The sequence below is a fragment of the Paralichthys olivaceus genome, chromosome 3, assembly GCF_024713975.1.
Source record: "Paralichthys olivaceus isolate ysfri-2021 chromosome 3, ASM2471397v2, whole genome shotgun sequence".
Taxonomy (NCBI): Eukaryota; Metazoa; Chordata; class Actinopteri; order Pleuronectiformes; family Paralichthyidae; genus Paralichthys; species Paralichthys olivaceus.
In genome coordinates this window covers 7,671,658-7,693,939 of record NC_091095.1, presented here as the reverse complement: position 1 = coordinate 7,693,939, position 22,282 = coordinate 7,671,658, and the positions used below count along the sequence as shown (strand labels likewise).

General features: G+C 40.3%; 2 protein-coding genes across 10 annotated transcripts in view; one reads left to right on the top strand and one right to left on the bottom strand.

The window, feature by feature from the left end:
- The first annotated feature begins 4,180 nt into the window (after window positions 1–4,180).
- LOC109636703 (interferon-induced protein 44-like) lies at window positions 4,181–9,364 on the top strand. Of its 4 annotated transcripts, none has more exons than XM_020098597.2 (10): window positions 4,181–4,497; window positions 5,937–6,070; window positions 6,162–6,207; window positions 6,407–6,513; window positions 6,625–6,676; window positions 7,180–7,375; window positions 7,618–7,770; window positions 8,033–8,204; window positions 8,679–8,779; window positions 8,854–9,364. In XM_020098597.2, exons 1-10 carry the CDS (start codon window positions 4,493–4,495, stop codon window positions 9,043–9,045), a joined length of 1,158 nt encoding a protein of 385 aa, XP_019954156.2. In that variant the 5' UTR covers window positions 4,181–4,492; the 3' UTR covers window positions 9,046–9,364. The 4 variants fall into 4 exon arrangements, with proteins under 4 accessions (XP_019954156.2, XP_019954157.2, XP_019954158.2 ...); XM_020098598.2 differs by having other exon boundaries at window positions 4,203–4,497; window positions 6,628–6,676; XM_020098599.2 differs by having other exon boundaries at window positions 4,203–4,497; window positions 7,624–7,770.
- A 526-nt stretch (window positions 9,365–9,890) lies between these two features.
- Window positions 9,891–22,282, bottom strand: part of rabgap1l (RAB GTPase activating protein 1-like) — a 93,708-nt gene continuing 81,316 nt past the window's right edge. For all 6 annotated transcript variants that reach the window (XM_020098526.2, XM_020098528.2, XM_020098527.2 and 3 more), the window contains 7 exons: window positions 18,385–18,477; window positions 15,490–15,600; window positions 14,981–15,085; window positions 14,232–14,315; window positions 14,012–14,083; window positions 12,975–13,175; window positions 9,891–12,760 (listed from right to left, as the gene is read on the bottom strand). In XM_020098526.2, coding sequence (XP_019954085.2) covers window positions 12,605–12,760; window positions 12,975–13,175; window positions 14,012–14,083; window positions 14,232–14,315; window positions 14,981–15,085; window positions 15,490–15,600; window positions 18,385–18,477 — 822 coding nt within the window. In that variant the 3' untranslated portion in view covers window positions 9,891–12,604. The remainder of the gene's footprint in view (window positions 12,761–12,974; window positions 13,176–14,011; window positions 14,084–14,231; window positions 14,316–14,980; window positions 15,086–15,489; window positions 15,601–18,384; window positions 18,478–22,282) is intronic.

Genomic DNA, 22,282 nt, shown 5'->3' with positions numbered 1-22,282 from the left:
GTGTTCAACATAAACAGAACGTCACAGACGCTTTGCACAGGCCACAGTGGGATTTGTTGCTAAAGGAGAGCACAGAGGAAAAAGAAGCTCTAACTTAACCCATGTCACTGAACTGGCTTTTACAGCTACTGCAACCTCACAAACTAAATCTTGTTATTTAATATCAGGCTGCACTCTCCATTCAAATCCAGAGTAGATGACCCACGTCACGCTTTACATGAAGGTTTAATGATGTCCTCCACTCGGCTGCTTCTATACATGACACTGTAGACATGATGAGAGGCCATCAGCTGAGAACATCATGTCCTGTCCACCCTGCTGCTGTCGAAACCCAAACGTCACACTGTGACCTCCACACTCCACAGACGTAAGAGAGCTGCAGCCAAATGCAAGGACTGAATAAAAGGACAAAAATACACTTTTATATTATTATTAAGAAAAAAAAGATAATTTTCTATCTGTTGACATCTCCAAACTTCAGCTGACAGACAAACAGCCTTACTCACTAACTAAAAAGGTAACTGTTGCGAAGTAACTTACAGAACAGATATTTGATTCGGAGCTCTGACAAATGATACAATATCAGAGGTGTAATTTTGTTTTTAAGAAATATACGTCTCTGTAATGAAAGTTTGAATGTTGTCATCTTGTGCTTTCGGAGTCAGAGTCTGCACAATAGTCCACCAATCATGAGTCAGTCTCAACTGTCAAAGGTGACGTTTACCTTTGTTTTTATAGCATCAAACTATAATTCAAACTAAACCGATCAGGAATGTGAACACTTGAGACAAATAAATTTGATGTGTACTTTTTTGTTTGGTCTGTTTCATCCACTAACATGGAGGAGGCACAACCTAAGGAAGAAGCCATTTCATTTCGGGGCTGAGACACTCATTGATTTCTCAGAGAATAAGTCACAGATCATGATAAGAACATGTTGTTTGGGGGACTGATATCTAAGTGTGTGAAATATGGTGTAGATCCCAGGTTCATCAGGAGAGAGGGACAGAGAGAGACAGGGTGGGGGGGGGGGGGGAGACAGAGACAGAGAGAGTGAGAGTGAGAGAGAAAGACAGTGTGAGAGAGTGAGACAGAGAAGTCAAGTGCACGTGTCACCCAGAGTGGATGGGGGGGTGGTGTTGCCTGTAGGAACGCTGTGTCACACGGATTCATCGTCAGCATAGCTCCCTGTTTAGATGCCCCCCCCCCCCCCCCCCGCAGCTCTTCCACTCTGAGGAGCTGAATCTGTATTTACGTCCTAAACCTCACAACCTCTGGTGTCGACCAGCAGTGAATGACTTCTCCTCTGCAGTAATAATGAGATATAAATACATGCACAGGAGGAGACTGGATCATTTTACCTGCAGGGGGTTGGTCCATGTGTTCTGATCTCACACTGGTATCACACACCGACCTTTGTCAAATCACCTTTGTGCTGAGTCTGTGCATACACGACTAAATCTGCTCACGTAATAGAACAAAACATTTTCTATCCAAAACACCCACATCCAGAATACTGAGGTCTTAGTATTACTTCCTCACTACAAGGTTATTTTAGTGCACGATAGAAATCTGCTCTGTAGATCTGGACATTTATCTGTAGACACATGACACATGATTTCTGGTCAGTGACATCATGAGTTCTACATCTCTGTTACAGTTACTGTGGTTGTGGCTCCAGTATTTGCAGGGACACATGCGTCTCCATCCGAAAGGTGATTCAACATCTCTCAGCCTTCCTTCCTCCAGGAATAAGAGCTGAGTGCTTGTTGTTTCTGCTGATACAGCAAAAGCATTGCATGACCACACAAGGCCGTAAAGATAATGATGCTTGTCGTGGACTGTTATTGTGTCTGATCAGTTGCAGGCTGCCTCGTCAAAACAACCTGGATAACTTCACGCTGAGAGACAGACGACCGAACTGAAAGAATCTGTAAACATGTTGTTTTTAATCTTTGTTTAAGTTGGAGGAGTTTTGCTGCGTAAGCTTGTTCCTGTGAGCTTCTCTCTGAGTTCTGTAGCCTATAGGTGAACACTGGTTGTTTCACCGAGTGAAGCGCTGCTAGAGGTGATTTGCTGCAGTGGAGTTTGTGTATTCTCTCTGAGTCACTGAGGGTTTTCCCACAGTCCAAGGTTCACTTTTTCACATTATTGACACGATTGACACAATGATTGGATTTTTTTTATGTGTAAATACTTTAAGAGGAAATAACATGTTCAAGATCAGCAGCTTATTAGCAGCTGATTTAGAATTAAACAGCCTGATATGACCCATGCATTCATGTGTCTTTGTCTCCAATAAACAAGACGACCACCTCAGATTCATTCTGAGCTTTGATTCATTCCTGGGGGCAGTTTTGAATTGAAGTTAAAAATATGTTTAATTATTGAATTTGACCATTTTATACCATAAAATCTTCTGAAATTACACCATACTTTTTTTATTCTTAATCACTGCAAACCAAGAGAAAGTCAATACACAGTGTACTGTAAGTACGTACATGAACACACACCTGAACTCCTGGTGACTCTCTTATCCAGTGAATATCAATCAGCACCATTAATTACAGATAATATACAGGTCTGCCATGATTAAAAGCTACTGAGTGATCACAGTAAAAAACAGGAAGTTTTACATTTCAGGCTGTGTGGCCTCCCTGTGGAGGAGAGGAGTCAGCGTGGATGTGAGTGGACCTCTGCTGGCAGCAGCAGGAGAGCACCCACAGCTTCACACACAAGACCAGAGCTCTATCTAGTGGACATGATGAGCAGAGACATCAGACATATAGAGGGCTTCAAACTTAATTAACACCTGTCCTGTATATAATACACTAAAGTGGTTCCACTGAACTTAATTTTATGTGATTGTAAACAAAAGCTCTCCAATTAAATCTAAAAAAGGATTTAAAACTCGCCTTAAAGTTGAACATCTGAGTGAAGTCAGTGAAAGAAGTTGAAAACAGGGATAAAGGTTTAGGCCTTTGCAGTTTCCCCCCAAAAGTGACTTCCTGATTTACTTCCTGATTTCATAAAAATGAATCTTTATTGTCTAAATCCAGAGAAGTCGAATGCATCATGGTGAAATAAAGCTTTGTGTGAAATACAAGAGTCCCCTTCTTCAACAGTGGTTCAACCCTCATTGAGTTTAAACTCCTCAGTAGTGACAGCCGGCTGTCGGCCCAGTCTCACAATATTTATTACATGTTACTACAATATAAAACAGGACCCTCAGTGATTCAGACTCTTTATCAACATGTAGAGACGCTGTAGAAACGATTCTTTAACGTTGAATCAACTTCAACCACAAAGAAACATTTCATGTTGAATTAACAAACATTTCTGTCTGTAAACACACGGAATTACAATATAAAGTAGATTGAATGATACAATAAAGAAACCAGAGATCAACAAGACAATAACACGTTCAGGGACAAACAACAAACAAACTAATCAGTTCAAATCATTCTGTTTCTCAGACTTTGAGCAGAGTGAACCCTCTTTAAGATACAAAACAATAACACACAAAAACAAGCTTTTCATCCACTAGTGAAACATCCTCTGACACAAATGTCCAGAAGAAGAAGAAGAAGAAAAAGAAGAAGAAAAAGAAGAAGAAGTAGTAAAGTGACGGTTGGACTCACCGGATGTCCACATGTTTGAGTCTGCTAGTGGAACAGCTGCTGTGCGGACATCTGTCCACAGGGGGCGCTATGATGACTCCTACTCTTCCGTATTTAAAGGCGGGACCACTGATTGACACATCAATTAAAAAGTGTTGAAATGAAAGACTGGAGACTTTCGGTCTTTCATTTTATTTTTATAATATATATTATACAATTAATACTCACTTCTATCTGTGCAATGCATGCCACTGTATATATTCTGTTGTATATAATATCTATTCTGTTTTTATTTGACACTTCCTTGCTCTTATATTGCATGTTTACCTATTTATTACTTTGACCACTGTCTATTTTTATGCTATTATTACTGCACCACAGTAAAACTCCTCACTGTGGGAGGAAGAAAGGATCATTTTATCTTTTCTAAGTAGTAATTGATGATCAAATCATCGCTGTGTGTGTGTGTGTGTGTGTGTGTGTTTAACTTGTAGACAATATAAATATCAGTCAGGGTGTGTGTGTGTGTGTGTGTTTAACTTGTAGACAGTATAAATAACAGTCAGGGGGTGTGTCTCCTCCATGAAACAGTGAAACTCTGTGGTGTCAGTTTCACCGGAGGACATGAAATGAAAGTGTATGTGTGTGATTTCTGAGGAAACGTCGCAGCCTCCGTTTAACTGTATTATCGTCAACAACACACTGAACGTCCTCAGACACTCGCTCTGTGTCTGTGTCTGTGTGGGCGCGTGTGCGTGAGCGCGTCTCCAGCACTTTCACTTTCTATTCGTCAGAAAAGCCACTGCCTGAGTTTCTGCTCTCTTCGTCCCTGCAGCTGCTGGAGGACGACTCGTCTCCACACAGGACTCACGATGGAGTAAGTGAATAAACACCAGAGCTGGGGAGGTTTTCACTGAAAGAAAGGGATGTTACAGAGGGAGACGCTTAAATAATGTCATGTCACTCAGCATCATGGACGATGGGAGTCAGTCAGAGTTGGTGCAGAAAGAATTTCTCCTTATTTAATATGAAATCATGTTAAAGGCGCTGCAGTGCAACATGTGGGGTTTTGTGTTGATTTGTATCGTCACCAAGTTAAAACCTTCACGCTACAACAGAGGAAAGTGACTGTCAGTGCATTACCTGATTTCCCTTTGCGGATGAAGAAAGTAATCTATCTATCTTGAGCTACATGCAGGAGGATGTGAAACATAGAAAACACATGAATGTTCGAGAATCAGATACATTATCACTAAGAGTAAGAACGCTGCTCTGCTTCTGTCAGAAGGTTTGATGAAATTAAATGAAAGTTATTTGTATTGATTTGCAGTCTGAACGGGCTTGTAGTAACAATCTCTTACCTCAGGGGGCGGTGCAGCACCCTTGTACACCGCTCTGAACTCTTCTCATTCTACTTCTTTGCTTTTATTTTTGTGGTATTTTAAATAAACACATACACATCGATGCGATACTTTCGTTAATAAGTAGAAACCTCACACGCATGGTATTTAGTGGAACTTTGTAAATAAGTAATCATTTTACTTGTAGAAGTTTTTCCACAGGATCAGCTCTCAGGGGGAATTTCACATTTGATTTCAGATTAAAGTTGATTTTATATGAGCCAGTGTGATGCTTCATTCTCATCCACGATAACTGATGTGAAAAGCTGCACATCAGCCGTCAATCACTGATTAGTTAATAATAGTTCAAGCTCATTTTGCGGCTCCAGTTTTATTTGTCACTGCTGTAACACACGTACACATGGGACATGCAGATCAGGGAACATTTAAAGTATGATGCAATATGAACACATTCAAAATGACATTTTATAGTTTTAGAGTTTTGTGGTCGAGATGTGACTCAGGCTGGAGCTAACAACCTGGAGATAATGATTATTTCTCAATTAATGGATTATTTACTTGATAATTCAGAACAACATGTATTCCCACACCACTTGTTTTAAGGCAATGGTGCAATCTGAGACTTCATTGGACTAAAAGAAAGACAGGATTGGATGTTAAAGTGCTGTTCATGGGTGTAAGACATGGCTGAGGATGTTTTAATTGTTTTGTATTATTCTTGCACATGTTTTATTTGAATCTCATATTTGATCACAAAACTCAGCTTGGCTGATTTGTCCTGACTCGTCAAGGGAAACTCTTATTTGTCTTTGTCCACATCAACAATGCTGCTACCTTTAAGTCACGTTTATCATATTTTAACCGCAAGATATTTAACCAAAGATATTCTGTTCATTTTCTTTTGTTCTATTGATCGTCTTCCTTTGACGTTCATGATTGTTTTCCGTATCACCAGCTGCACAACGTTTCGAGCAGCTTCTTCTAATCCCACCAGCAGCACATCAGCGAAGGCCTTTGAAGCTCTGAAAACATTTTCAACTATCACAAGCAGAACGGACAAAATAAAAGCACCATCTTTCACGTTTGCAGGTAAAACTGTTCCAAACCAAGACCAGTGAGTGTTTTAGAGAGAGAGACTGGATGTTTGATTAATCCTCAATGACTCTTACACTCTGTTCAGGACTTAACCAGAACGGTGCAGTGAAAGATGCAGATTCAAAAGAAATGTGAGTAAAACTGTGACATTCAATAAACCAAGCTCCAATCTTCAGTACAGAATAAGAACATGAGCAATGGGTCAAATGTTCGACACCTTTAGGTCACTTGCGTAGTTTTGTTATTATCTGTTATTTGTGAAAACACATTTTCTGCTTTTTGCTTCATGGATTTCCCTCCTCTGATGTGTATGAGTGTTTCCCTCCGCAGCCCTGGTGGAATAAAAGTTACAGATTCAGTCCAAACTGCTTGTGGCCCAGCGCTCAACGCTGTCAGTGTAACAGAGAGAAAGACAGACACACTTTTTGATTTCAAAGGTAAATTACTGAACGGTTGCACACCAAGACTTTCAGAATGAATGAAGCTGGTCGTAAGCTCCACCGTAGCTGTTTCATGAAATGTCCTATTAACTCTTAAACTGTCTTCAGCAGGTAAAGCCAACTTGGTCTCTCCGTGGAGGGATGTGCAGTGGACAGAAGAGTGAGTAAAGTTATATTCAATCAAAGGAGACATAAAGGATCATATTCAGTTCGAAGGACGTTATATTTTCATTTCAAACTTCAAACTTATTTCAGACTTTTGAGACGAGAACCTTAGTTTTGCCGTATTTCAGTGGCAATGAAATTAATGAAATGAATCAGATCATTAATTTTTCCCATTCAAACTGAGACAGCGACAACACGCAGTCATTGTCAGGTATATGTAGACGCAGCTCATGTAGGTGACGATGACAGGACGTACGCATGTCGTACAAATGTCTTTATTACAACGTGAAAGCAAAACTACCTGATCACATGAAAACAATTTAACAAAAACAAAAACCTTGGTTCAGGTTTCAGGTGTGAAAACGTTCTGAATTATCCCATTTCCCCCCTTTTTTTCCATCCATCTACTCACCACTCACCCTGCCCTCCATAGTGGTGAGGAGATAATGGGTGAATTGTCATTTTGGGTGAACCATCCCTTTAAATTTCAACCTACAGGCGAAGGACCAGCCTGATGGAGTCCATCTGCTCCTACTCACCGAGCAGTGGGGAGGTGACTCATGCCAGGGTTCTCCTCCTGGGCCCCACCAGGTCCGGAAAGTCCAGCTTCATCAGTTCAGTCCAGTCGGTGTTTAACGGACGAGTCACCAACCGGGCCATGGTGGGCTCCTCCTCAACCAGCTTCACCAAAAAGGTACAAGAGGAGCAGAAGCATGAACATCAGAGAAATCACTGAAGCTGCTGTTGTTCCCTTTTTCTTTTCCTTGAATTTCATTGTTCAGGTGAAATCAAATAATTGAGTTTATGCATGAGGAGGCTACATACACACACACACACACACACACACACACACACACACACACACACACACACACACACACACACACACACACACTTACATTCGCCCATCCCATGAATTCCTTCTATGTGTGTTAGCTGCAGTCGTTCAACATCTTGGGTCAGAAGAGAGAAGATCCGACCAGACTGGTGCTGTGTGATGCTATGGGTCTGGGGGACGGAGAGATGACCGGACTGACCCTCCACGACATCCTGACGGTCATTAAAGGTCACGTACCTGAGGGACACAAGGTAGAGCAAAGTTATATGTTTATTTTCACCTCAGCCAAGGAGGTTCTGTTTCCACCCGTTTGTTTGTATGTCAGCAGGATTACACTGAAACCAAAGAAGCACGAGCCGAGACAGACCCGGTTTTAGTGCAGATCCCGGAGTTCACATTGGTTGTTTATGAGATTTCCCAGGAAATTTGATTTACCGCTCATCCTCCTAACGTCTCGGTTCAAACGTGTTATTTCACTACCGAACATCGACTCTCTTCCTTCGTCTCCTCTAGTTCCGCCCGGACCAGGCAGTGAGATCAGAGACTGGAAACTACGTGAAGTGGCCGAGCCTAAAAGACAAGATCCACTGTGTGGCCTTTGTGGTGGACGCCTCTAATATGTTGGCGTACTCCAAAGGCCTCAGAGCCACGTTCCAACAGCTCAGGGAGCACATCAGTGACCTGGGTGAGCCAAGGACAAACAAGTGGTCTTCAGACATTAAACCTTTGTCCCTCATTCGTTTTCCCTGAATCTGAAAACACTGTCACTCATTTCTGTAGAATAGATATATTATAAAAGACCTATAACCAATAAATCATTGACAATTTAAACATTTTGATTTTATAACGTTATGGATAGTTATGGTTTGTTTTATTACAGACTTGTACATAATCCCTCAGGTTTGCTGTGTGTTACATTCTCCTAACCACACACAGATGGTGATACATTTCATATTTTGATATCCTGTAAATTGCTCTGGATTGAAGCAGTGGTTAGATATTTATGATGTTCAGAACTTTCCTGGGGTAAATGTACTCTTCCTGCACCTCTGTGAATTTTAATTTAATACCCCTGGTTGAGATATAGAACAGTGAAATGCTGTTTTTCTGATAACTGCAATAAAACTGTAGTGTGTGTGTGTGTTTGTGTGTGTGTCAGGTATCCACCAGGTGGCTCTGCTGACCCATGTGGATGAAGTCTGTCCACAAACAGCCAAAGACGTCTCCGAGATTTACAAGAGCCTCACGATACGTGAGATGGTGGGTCAAAACAAACCAGTTTGAGAAACGTTCTGTAAAATGTCACAGTGATTTGACAGAGTTTGTTTCTGTAGATGCGTAAAGCTGCAGATCTGTTGGGTATGTCCACCTCCTACATCGTCCCGGTGAAGAACTACTCCTCAGAGCTGGACCTGGACATGAACACCGACGTGCTGCTCCTCAGCGCCGTCGACCACATCCTGCAGTACGTCGATCTGTATTTCCAGGACAACACACCACAAGGAACAGGGTCAGAGAAGGAATAAATAAATTCACTTCTCAGCTTTTTGAAAATAACTTTCAAACAAAGTCAGTTTTATTGTTCAAATAATAATCTCAGCTTTAATGTCTTTGAATTTAAATCCCATTTGTGTTGGATCTGAATGTGACTGGTTATATCACAGCGACACAGTGGGGATTTGAACAACCTCAGAATCATAAGTGTGTAGTATTGAATTGTCTCCTGCAAAAACAGTGTTCTCCACTGTCAAATTGGTTGTTTCAAAAACTTGCTTCATTCAGCGATCTCTTGATGCTTAACATTTATTTCATGTAATTTGAATCCATTAAATGCAATCAATCATATCTTTGGTTTGAAATCATGTATAAGTTCACTCCTAAAAGATTCTAGTCATAATAACATCATGGTTTGACTATTTATTCTAGTTTGTGGGTAGGATTTGACTCCTCTCCAGCAGTTGGACTCTTTATACATGAAGTAAAGTCACAAGAAATATGTTCACACTTTATTATGGTAAATCTTTAACTGGTCACTGGTCGTCAAATTGTGAATATCTAGAGATGGAAAGGGCAAATGTGAATATTCCAGACACTCTAAATTTTTGTATTCCTGAAAAAATCCCAACTTTACATAGACTGACGTTAATATTACTATTATTAGTAACCACTTTTTAACTGTTGCTAACATTAATAACAATTATTTATCACTATTATTGTCATTAGAACAACCAGTCTGACTGAAACTGAATCTGATTTCATTAGAACATCACATGTTATAAAGTCCATTTAGTTTGAATCTGAATTCCTTTTTAAAATCTTAGCTGTTGCAGAATTGTGTTGAGTCACTCAATAAAATCTCAAAGTGCACCAGTGAACTGAAAAACTGGAATTTATTAATGCAGGCCAGACAGATACTGTACAGCAAACAGCGTTGGAGTCGCACCAGTCGAGGATCAGGGGCTCCACGTGTAACAGGACTGTGGTTTCACAGTAAAACTGTAAACTCCACACACACATTCACACCTCTGATCCAACTCACCGCCTGCTCATCGTGGAAATTAACTGGGAATTGGAGTAGATTATAAATTGGCAGCTGTCCTCTCAGCGACGACAATCATCAGTTAAAAAATAATTATGCTCTGTGCTCAGGATAACTTTTAAACAAACACACACACGTCTTGAAGTTAAAATATCAATTTTGTGTTAGTGCACATAAAAGACAAGCTGCTCCCTCCGACTTGGCCTTGGTTAACATGACACTGGTTGTACGACACTGCAATCGTCACAGGGGGATGAGGGAATGTCCTGGAAATGCAAAACACACGTAGAATTCAATGATATATCATCAGTCAGTCTCCCTTTTCTTGCTTTTAGTGATATTAAAGAGATTTCCTCCGGCAGAGTTGTTCGATAAGCTCATTAGCGAGAGGACGGTGGATGTTGTGTGAAGATCCAGGTGGACATGTGTGACACAGGGCAACTGTAGAAAATGATAAGCAGCGGGTGTTTCTGTAAGACGAGATGGAATGGTGGATTCATGTGGCTGGATCAGGTCGGCACAGATAAAGACCACTGGTGGACGGAGCAGTGGTGAGAACCTTATGGCACAGCTGACGCAGCCCTCAGCTTCAGTCATCAACAGAAAAGGCAGCCAGGTGAAGAAGAAACCATTTCAACTTCAGCCACTTGTGTTACATTGGGAAACGCACATATACATACACACACATCCAAAAACACTCACACATACACACACGGACGAGGTGTGAGTCCAAACACCGATTCAAGAAAAGTGGGGAATATCCTGTAAGACTGTTGGCAACGACTCTGCAGCTTTGTTAAAACAACTTTTCATGTAAAACAGACGTTTTGGTTAATTGCTGTTTGAATCCTCCTTTAGATCAATGTCACAGGTAAGAAGTGTTTAACTGAATCTCCTCTAAAATCAATGAAGCTGCTTTGAGATTGTAATTTAATTCACAGAGCGTCAGATTATTTTGTATAATTTCAACAGAACTGTGAGCACAGAGTAACACTGACAAAACTTCACCGTGGACACAGGAGACTCTGGGTTCCATGTTGTCGTCCTTTCAAGACTCACAACCGTAACAAAGGGAAGAGAAAGTGTTAATGTGTTTGGTATTTATGTAGAGATGAATTCTATACAACATACTTTTATCACCAATTTTACTGCACTAACTTTTATCTACAGTAAATTTTGATGGCCTGTGTGAAGCAGTTAAAACATCCAGTACATTATGTAACATTACAAATCATAACTGAGAGATCTCCTCAGTGTTTGTTTACCTGTGACTTTTCTGGCCCTGTGGAAGCCATTTTTCTTTCTGAGGGAAAAACCTGCTTGTGAACGAGGAACGCAAACCTATAGAAACTATAATGGCCGTCAGTGCAACTTAAAAAACATTTATGGCGACAAATAAAGAAAACAAATAGAACCAGCTTGTTTATGTTCAAATTACCACTGTGTCGCTGAAGATTACTTCCAGAGAGGAGGTTACATCATCATTGGTATTTGTTAGTGAGCGAGAGCAGGAATGAGACGGAAATGAGATATTTTTTAAAAATCAATTTAAATTTAAAATAAATTTAGAGATTATGATCGTCAAATCAGTTTTATGAAAAGTAGCAGGGACAAATAAAACCGCTGCACATCACGTCACTTTGTCTCTTCAGCGTTTGGACTCGACCACCTCGATCACACACTGTGCTTAGACATCAACATCGAAAGAGACGACATTCAAATTCCAAACAGTAGAAAAAAAAAATGAACAAAACTCTTCCTTATGTTTTTTCTTTTTCTTCTTCTCTTAAAGAACTGTACAGGATTATTTAGAAAATCAATAATTACTTATACATATTTATATGACAACATTGTTTACGTTATATTACTATAAAGAAATACAACTTGTATGTTGTTCTTGTTTAACACCTCGGATGCAGTATTCCTTTTTCAGATTCCCGTGGCTTTGCTGCACTGAAGAGGGTTCATGCAGATTCTTCGGCTGTAAAATGTTGATCTGTGTGACGTTTATCGCTGTCACTGAAAATATTGTAGGTTTAATTCTCAGCTACCTAAAAGAGTTACTCACTCAGTTAAAAGGATTAATAACGCTGCAGTGGCGATGTCTGTCCACAAGGTCCCACTACTTTACTAACCTACACAAGCGATGCCATTCTTTTGATTGAGTTTAGAGATTCAACTAAACTAAACAGCGTCAGCAATGACCCCTGACCCTTTAAAGCAAGTTAGAGCCTCACTCATGACCCACACTCACTTGTTACATCAGCAGTGAAGCAGAGAAGCTCAAGAAATGTTTTCGCTCACTCAGATGTAAACGAGAAGAGAAAGACAGGAGGCTGCTCCCGTTCCCCACCTCATCATCTTTACAGCTATTTGCCATCAGAGCAGCTGGTGAGCTGCACCTCGCCACCACTTGGAAAAGGAATACTGCATTTCTCTGCTGCTTGTTTCTTCAATTTGTGTTCCTCAGCTCTTGTGTGCATCCCTCCAGGGGCATATATAGATATATCTATATATATCAAAGGGGAGTGCGAGAGGAGGGTCATCTAGGCGGGACCTTCCTTTGGAGAGGACGGCGTCTGGGATGTGGAGCCGGAGGACGAGGAGGTGGAGCTCTTCAGGGAGCCCAGAGTCTTGCTGAACCAAGAGTTCTTGGCCGCCTGGATCTCGTTCATCAGGACTCCGCGCTGGTGCTCGAGCTCCTGCACAGTGACAAGAGGAGCAAAAAGGAGTCAACGGGAGGAGCAAGGAGGATGTTGACAGATTTACATTATATCTAAGTTTGGCAACATTTACCTTTTTAAGGCTCAAATTAATCTAAAACCTCCAGTATCGTTGATATTATACTTAAATTAATGCTAAATAAAACAATAATCATGTTATAGATTACTGTCCCTCCTCCACGCTGCCGCTGACCTGGATGCGACACTTGGCCTCCACCAGTTGCAGCTTCGTCTGGGCCAGCTCCAGTTCCAGATGCCTCAGCTGATCATTCAGCCCGTCCTTCTCCTCGTCCTGCGGCTCGGTGGATGTCTTGTCCCTGCCGGGGGACGACGCCTGGAGGGTCCCAAGGGTGCTGAACAGGTCTCGACAGTGATCACAGCCAGATACTTTACTCTGCACAGGCACAATGTAAGCAGAGATGGTAGGTAAATATATTGTTCACTGTAAACAAGTCCAACCAATTTCCCTTTTGTATAATTAAGTACATGTTAACACACAGGTGTTAGGAGGATGATTCATCATCATCATAGTTTATGAACAAACAGTGGCATTAGAAGTCAAACGTTCTGTCCTAGTTGCAGAGGACCACATCTCTACTCATTTCTAATTTTCCTCACTGCTAATTTCATCAGGATAAATGCACAGCTCCTCCGGCCATCAACAACCCTACAGGACCCAGTTCAGCCGTAGCTAACATGAGACAGCAGTTAACATTATACAGTGGAAATTTAGAGTTTCTCTGAGCTTCACCATCTCTAGCCTGGTTTATCATAGCAACATAAAGACTATAAATCTTTCAAGTAAAAGCCTGTGGCTGCTGTGCGATGGCAGAGTCCTGTGGTTCGTGAGCCATCGATGTGACGATGTACCCCTCTCTCCTGCATCAACCCTTCCTGTTTCAACTTGATGTGCAGACATCACATTAGAGGAAAATGTCCTGATCTTTATCCAGGCCTGAGGTGGTACTCCACCGCACCCAATGAGCAACGGTAATGTTTGAGTTTATGTTTGACGAGGGCTGAACGAGTCATGTGCCATCAAGTTCTCTGTGGGTGTGATGATGTTACCAACATGGGCTTGTCCGACTCCCTAATGTGAACTCAAACACACAACTTAGCTTTAAAATCCTTCATTCTGTGACGTGACATGTTGTGGATTAAATTAAGATATTAAAAGTCTCCAACTCTGAATCTGCTGCCGCCTACAGTGGCTCAACAGAGCAAACTCACCCTGACTAAATCCAGCTCCTCTTTCGTTGCCGCCTGCTGCTGTTCGAGTCTGGTGCTCAGCTGGGAGCAGATCTGAAACACAGAGGGGAAGTTGGGTTGTATAGAAGATGACATGAACTACAAAACTGAGACACAATGAAGATTTCTTGAACCTGTTTTTGTCTTTGCCTTTAGTAGCCGGTAACTCTTTGTGACAAATTGAGATATTCAAATATCAAACCTGTTTGTATTCAGCTATGATCGCTGTGGTTTTCTTGATCTCCAACTCTGCTTTCTCCAGCTCCCTCCTGAACACTTCCTTCAGCTACGAGGGACAGAACGACAGCAGAACACTCATGAAACTGATTCATCTGTTAATACTGCATCCGTCTCTCTTTATGGATTGATTAACAATAACTCTACCAATACTGTCCACTTTGGTGAGATCAATAGTAGCTTATTGACTACACCTCTAAGAGCTGCAGTGAAATGTAGAGCCACTGTCATGTTACTTCTTTTTAGTCTCATTTCAGGATGTGCTGAAGATTGAATATAACTTTTAAAGATGCATCAGCTCCCATTGATAAAAAAACATGGCCATCAATTCTTATTTAGACTTCATTAGGCTGATAATCCATCCTAATTACAAAATGCTCCGTATCATCTACAGTGGCGACAGATTTCTGAACAGCTCTATTGAATCTCTGCTATAATTATACAGCAAAGTGAAGCTGTTAATATGATAATAATCCACTTCTTGCTGATGTTGTTAGATTGGTCATTGATAGAGGTTCACTAAAGTCATTAACACGAAAAATTTAAAATGTTTAAGTAAATATAACCAAACAATGAAGTCGTTCAGCAAAGGAAACGTCAAATGTCTGTTTTTCCTAATTACACATGTTCGTTAAAGTAGAGTAACGGTCCAAAGCTTCGACTGGGACCATTAAACCAACTGATCACTGAGACCTGTTGAGAGGCAGATGTTACCTGAGCCGTCTCCTCCTCCTGTTGTCTCTTTTCCTCCTCCGTCTCCACCAGACGTTGCTTGGTGCTCAGGAGCTCTTTGTTCAAAACATCCGCTTTGTCTTCTGCCTGAACGCACAAACACACACAAACACACACACACAGGCCCTTTATTGAACAGAATCTGCTCGATACATTAAAACATCTTGACTGTTTACTCATGAATACGGTTCCATAGATTCACTCTGACACTGTCTAGAGCAGCTGCAGTCTTCCAGTGTGGATTGTTTAATGAAATGTGTGTGTGCAGCTCAACCAGAGCTGTTGATGTAGAGTGTTTGTATTAGTAAAAGAGTTTCTGCTTACAGCTACATTTGTCTGTTCGTGCTGTTTCACATGAATTTGGTAACAGCTGTGCATTATAGACATAGACTTACTAAACAAATCCATCTATCAAATGAATATATGGCATCTTCGTCAGTTTGAAAGGGTGTCAGGCTGTTTGAAATCCTGCCCTAGAGTTGCAGCGTTACCTGGTCCAGGTCGTTCCGAAGGGCGATCTTACTGGTGACCAGTTCATGGGCCAAGTCATCGTTTTCCTGTTCTAGTCGCATACTGGCTTCCTGAAGACGTCGGTTCTCCCTCTGCACACACAACACACACACAACACACACACACAACACACACAACACACACACACACACACACACACACACACACACACACACACACACACACACACACACACACACAGTGATGATGAAATGATGAACAGGAGAAATGCAATGCTTCTTTGTGGATGAATCTTAAAACGTTCATTGTTTTTGTGTTATTTATTTAATGTACTCCCTCTGGATTAGAGATTAAGAGTCCAGGAACAGCTCTTTGACTTCATTCTCCCTCATTTCCTGTTTACCCCCCCACACACACCATTTTAAAGTCCCTGTTGTAGACCATTAGTGTGTCTCATGACTGCTGGTCTGCCAGTAAACAGTCTCACATGATGGCCATTCCTCAGTGGGACAAAGCAGTTGTCTCAGTTGTGAGCTGTCACCTGACTGTGATATCCAGTCACTGTCACACAGATGACCTCTGCCACCCCTAATTAACCACACCCGCCCACACAGACATACTGTATGTATGTCTCATAATTACAATTAATTATATAGCTGGTCTGAATAATCGCATTTCATACAATTATACAAATATAAACTGTAAAAGTAAAATATATGTGCATCTATCTACACAGAGAAATCTCTCCTTTTGGTTCCACATGAGCAAATCTAAACAATTTTGAAAACTAAAAACAAAGAACAGTAACCAGCATGTGTAGAGTCACCAGGAAACTCACACAGCTCCATCAACCCCTGATTCATTATATCATACATCATACAAACAGACGTCAGCTGGAAAAAACCCCAAAAGTATCACATATTACAAAACGAGTCCAGCTTTGCCTGGACGGAGCCCTCATGCTCCTCTTCAGATTCAATAAATCACCTCCTGTTTGCAGTTAAGTGGTGAATTTAATTTGGGCACAAAGAGGAAAGACCCGCATCGTCTCAGTTAGCAGGGAGGGAAGTTTTAGACTGAGCCTCACAGACTTCATATGAAAATCGTAATAAATAGTTAATGATTAATGTAAGCATCAGTAAAGTCTAGAAAAAGCCTTAGGAATAAGGAAAAAGTGAAATGTCTGTAGGAGCAGAGGCAGCTTACCGTGCTGCTGTCCAGAGTCACAACATCTTCATATTGAGCCTCCAGCAGCACAGACTAAACTTAAACACATGATCCTGGCAGGAGTTTCCCTTCTCTGTCTGACACTTCACTCTCTCTCCCTCACATACACACTGTGCTTTCCTTGTTTAAAAGACCTTATATTTAGTTGTAATATAAACAGTGAACCCAGCAAAGAACTGTGCTGTAGAAAACATGTATATTTTCCACGTATAAGGCATATAACACACAGACAAATTCAAACATGTCGACTAAGCGATGCAACAGACGGGTACATACCTAACCCTGGAGCATAAGATACATATAATGGTGAATTGTTGAATTTCGTTAAGGATAACGTTAAAATTTGAGAAGTAATTCCTTTTTGTAAAATCTAACCCTGCGTTAATTCGGAGGAGGCAGCGTTTCTGCTCTGTGTCTTTGTCTTCTTGTTCTCTAACAAAGTTTTTCCACTGGCTACAGAGGAGGTGGCTCTGATCCAACATCTTATCTGCAGTAAAAGTCTTCCTTCCTTCCCCCCCAGCACCAGCAGCTCATACAGCTCTGCTGTTTACACCAACATGCCACCAAGGTCTGAATTTTTTTTCCCCTGATTGTGTTTTACTTGATTGTTTAAACTGTTTGTTTCATTCAATTCTATTTTATGCCCTCACATATACTACTTTAACTACTACTACATTAAAGATGTTTTGGACATCGTCGGATTTCAAAAACATCCCAAAAAAAACTATGGCTGAATTTTCACAAACCTAGAAACACAGTCAAATTTTTTTTTTTTTACTTAAATCAGTCAGGACAAATTATCTTTATTTATCTATCAGGATCAGGGTTTCAGTTCTGTATCTGGGGGGCTTTGTTTTTAAGTGGCTGAGAACTATGAAACAGCAAACACAGCTTGAAATGTTTCCATTAATCCAGAACATAATGGACGATGAAGCTTGAAAATACTGAATTAAAACAACTGATTAAAACTTGAACTTTAAATGTCAGCAGTGAACTTCCTCCCTTTTTCAGCTACTATGACTAGTCGTCTCTAAATGATACAAATGTTATAAAACGCAGTCATTGGAAGCTCCACACATCCTAACACGTTTCTTATTAGTCAAGAGATTTTGTGAAAACAAGAACGACAGATATAAACCAAGAAAAAGAGAAAGGAAACCGAGCAAACAGATAAAATAATGACTTGCTGAGCGCTGACAGTTTGAGTTTGGATGGATCTTTAAATATCTGCCCTCAGATCTCCTGTAGAATCAGAGGAGATGAAGTGACTGCAGCCACACCCCTCTTGACAACACAGCCAAAAATAAATTTCATAGGTGTTCAGATCAAACACAATGAAAGAGAGCAAGTGAGTAAAAGAGTTTGACAAACAGACTCGTGCTCACTGGAGATTTCCAATATTAGAACCATGGTTCATTTTAGGAAATACAGCAACGTAAAAGAAGCATGAAGCATTAAGAACAAAGTGTTTTCTCACCATCTCTATGATTGAACACTATCTGAGAAGTTATTTTATTAAAACCTACAGGCGGTAATATTACACTGCTTGTGTTGCGTGTAACAATAAAATAGATGTGTTTAACTTCACCTGCTACGACACGATAAAACATAGTACCACAACTATCTAAGACAACAAAAGAAATATTATAATGTGTGTGCATGTACATGTATGCGGGTGTGTGTCCGACCTGGTATCGGTCGATGGGGTCCTCTTGTTGCAGCTGGCTCTCTCTCAGCGTCTGATATTCCTTCTCAAACTTCTTCAGCTTTTTGGTTGGAACCTGAAAACAACAAGAATGTTGTCGACAAAATTAATTTACATCTCATATCCTGTGAGATAAATATCTACGCGCATGTTTGCTGTCTGGACATTAAGAGAGAAGATGTATTTATTTATTTGGAGAAGCAGAACAAGTGCTTTTCAGATAATTTGATTATCTTCGCTCAGTCAGAAACAGCAACAGTCACATTGTAACAGAGCAGTAAGAGGTCTCCCGCAGTGTGAAGAAAGGTGTAAAACATGTTTTACAAGACAGCATCCAACATCACCCACGTCCAACATATTGAGTCTTTTTTTTTTTTTAAATACTGTTATTGCACTCGATGTGAGCTGATGTGAGCAGTAAGAGTTCCAGTAAGTTTTAGTTGTAACATCTCCAACAATAAAAGAAACTCAAAGGTCAGAGGTTGCAACAAAAATCTAAAATGAGCTGAGCTGAACATTTCTGCTGAAATATTGGTTTATGCCACAGTTTCTATTTTCTATTGCACAGTCTGCTGTTTCTGATCTGAACATATTACACTGAATTGTACCTGCACTATACTGTAAAGTCTCTGACTGTAGTGATGGAGTGAAAATACCTGAAAGATAAGCCGGTTGTTTTTTTACATTGATGACTGCATCTCTGTGTGTGTGTGTGTGTGTGTGTGTGTGTGTGTGTGTGTGTGTGTGTGTGTGTGTGTGTGTGTGCGCACATTTTTGCTTCAGGTGGAGGTAATGTTATCTCCCCTGTGTGGAAACAGTGTTGCCATAGTGTCCACCGTTAAGGCTGGGGATTCCAGGTCAGTCTCAGTCAGATGATCCCCTCCTCTGAGACTGTAGTGTGTGCGTTTGTGTATCCTTGTCCTTCACTGTTTTGTTTAAATCAAGTCAAGTGCCTGATTCAGTATTGTGTATACCACCTTTCTACTCTATCTATGGGTTACATATCAAGAGAGAAGGAAAACACATACACACAAGTAAGAATATCTTCTAGTACCCATCTTAGTTGCTTCATACTAACTTTACCTATCAGATACAAGCAAACCAGAAACATACAACTTGCACAGTCAGTGATTAGAGCAGCAGGATACAGGGAGGATCATGTTCAATCACAGGAACACAGAAATATATCTGATTAAATTAATAAACTTTAGCAGAGTCACTTCTGTATCTCAAATGTTGGTGCAGTAACAAATGGATTGTTCTTAAAGTCAATAAATGTTCTTCCTTTCTGCCTCTTTAAATGAAACCCATTTACTCCTCAGTCTGCTGCAGACTGGCGCTTTTCACAAAAATGATACATTTCATCAATTCACTGTAAAACTAACACCAATAAAAGCTTCTTTCATTTGTTTTCTGCTCTCCGTCTCCCGGTTCTCTTAAAGCAGCCATTCTGCCTATAGTCCATCATTGTCAATTATTTACTGTCCTTGTCGTCCAGTGACAACATAGCAATGACAAGAATGTAAATCATTTCACTACAATAAAGAAATAGAAATGTCTGAATCATAAATGAAGAACATCTTTGTGAATAAGTAAATAAAGTGCCTGAGTAAAAAAGTAGAAAAGAGCATTGTAAACATATTTCCTTTACAGATCGATTTATAATACATAGATCAATATCAGAAATTAAACAAGCTACTTGTTCAGGGTGCCTGTGTATGGTGACTGTCATTACCTGACCTCCTCACTGACCTGTGGGTTTACCTTTGGTCTTTATGACCTGAAAACCACTGAGCTGAATGAACATCACAGTTTAATCTATGTGACACACATCTCCTCAGGAGATAACACAACTCAGACCTATTCTGTTGTTATCTGTGTGGGAAGAAAGCTTGGTCTCTGCACGCTGGTTAATAATCGTTGTATTGTACCAAAACAATGAAGAAGAACTGAACATGGTGCACTCCTGTAGGCATCAACACTGCGAGAGACGGGAGTTTGATTTCCAATACTAGACTATTACACAGCCACAGAGGAGTGAGGTGTTCTGGTCTTGATGCAATAATTTACAACCAAAGTTTTAATCAATATTTTCTTTTAGCTGCAGCTTTAGATTTAGAAAAGTGACCTGCTGTGCTGCTGTAAAAAGAGTTCATCCCTTTTCCTGGTTGTTGTGATGAACGTGGGACGTTTTAGCTCCTGAAAGTTGACATGAGGGAGGAAAGAATAACTTTCATCTTGCAGCATCAACATAATCATAGGTTTATATGTTGTGTTGTCTGATTTTAATATCAAAAGTGTTTTCTCCAAATTCTCTTTCTTATCTTCATGAAAGAATTCATCTGAAGAACATTTTACCACATCATTAATATATATTCTAAAGTAGAAGTGATGGTGTTTTTTTATTGCTGGATAAATCAATCCAAATATAAATCTACGTATTTCATGCCACTGTGCTCATGGGAACATGCAATGCAGCAGAACGTCATGTCTGTTTTTGCTGTGACATGCATTGACAGCCTCAGGTCAGGTCAGGTGTGTCATTAAACGGTTGTGTGCTTTTTCAAATCATTTCCAGTCAACTGAATTTACCGTAGGTGGAGGCAAGGTGCAGAGAAACTTCTCAAAGATGATCAAGAGAAGCAATAAATTCCAAGTGTCAGAGGAAAGGGCTTAAATACATGTTTACTAATTAAATAAATTAGTCAAATGTTCTAAAACTCGGCTTTTCCCTTTGTATTTGCGTGGTATTGAATGTAAATTGATAACAGAAACATTTATTTTACTTGCTATCTTAGCAAAGGGCTGCACAATAACAAAGTATGAAAAGGGGACATAGGACTTTCTGAATGTCCCATTGTGCATGTGTATTATAAACTCTTAGATTCATGGCTTAACCATAACAATAAATGTGCAAGAGATTGAGAAAGAGAAGGAGAAAACTGTGCGGGTTTCCACCTCCAGATTTGCCATTCAGATGTTCAGAGTTGAACACTCACAAACCAAAAAGCCACTTCTCACCTCCTCTCACACTCATTTGCTGCCTTCATGCATTCTCCTACAGAATTCCAACCTCACCAACTAAAAACAGTGGTTGTGTCATATTTTCCAACCTTCCTGTATGAGATGGTTTGTCACAGATTTCTGCAGGTAAAAAAACCCAAACTGCAAAATATGATTTGATTTTTCCCCCTGATGTTGAGCTTTCTTCTAACACAGGAAGTGAAGTTCAGCTTACTTGTATTACAGTAAGAGGAAAATATAAAATTTTCTGTAAAACAAAATATACACGGCTTTGGGTTTTCTTTCAAACAACCTCTTTTCTTTTTGCTTTGTCATGCCACAATGACTCTTATCTCCTAATAGTGTAGGTTTCTGATTCAATATTAGGAGAATGTTTACTACTATTATTCTAATACGATTAGACTTTTGTGAAAATCCTAAGTGAATTAGTGAAATTCAATGAATGCAAGGAACAAATCATCACAGCACTGAACCCTAATTGTTTAACGAGAGCAGATTTCAGAGTTTAGCATCAGCTGTAGAACAGCAGCTGTTAGAGATTCAGTGTTTTCCTCAAGGACACTTCAACATGTTGGGGCTTTAAACTTGCATCTCTTGAGTCTGCGCCGCTCTGCTGATACAAATAATATATACAAATAAAAAAGAAGTGCTGAGTCACACATTAAAGCAGAAATCATCGACAGACAAACTGAAGTGTGGTTACTGATTATGTAGCCCGCTGCTCCCTAACACCCCTTAAACACACAAACGCTACAGTGTGGCTGTGAAATGAAATGCAAAACTGGGCTGTGCTCACCTGATAGAGGCGAGGCCTTTATTCAAACACACAGAGCCACTACAGCTACAATCACTCAGGA

Coding starts and splice junctions, on each gene's coding strand:
- LOC109636703 (XM_020098597.2), top strand. Junction 7,376..7,617: donor CAACCAGCTTCACCAAAAAG/GTACAAGAGGAG, acceptor TATGTGTGTTAG/CTGCAGTCGTTCAACATCTT. Junction 7,771..8,032: donor ACGTACCTGAGGGACACAAG/GTAGAGCAAAGT, acceptor CGTCTCCTCTAG/TTCCGCCCGGACCAGGCAGT.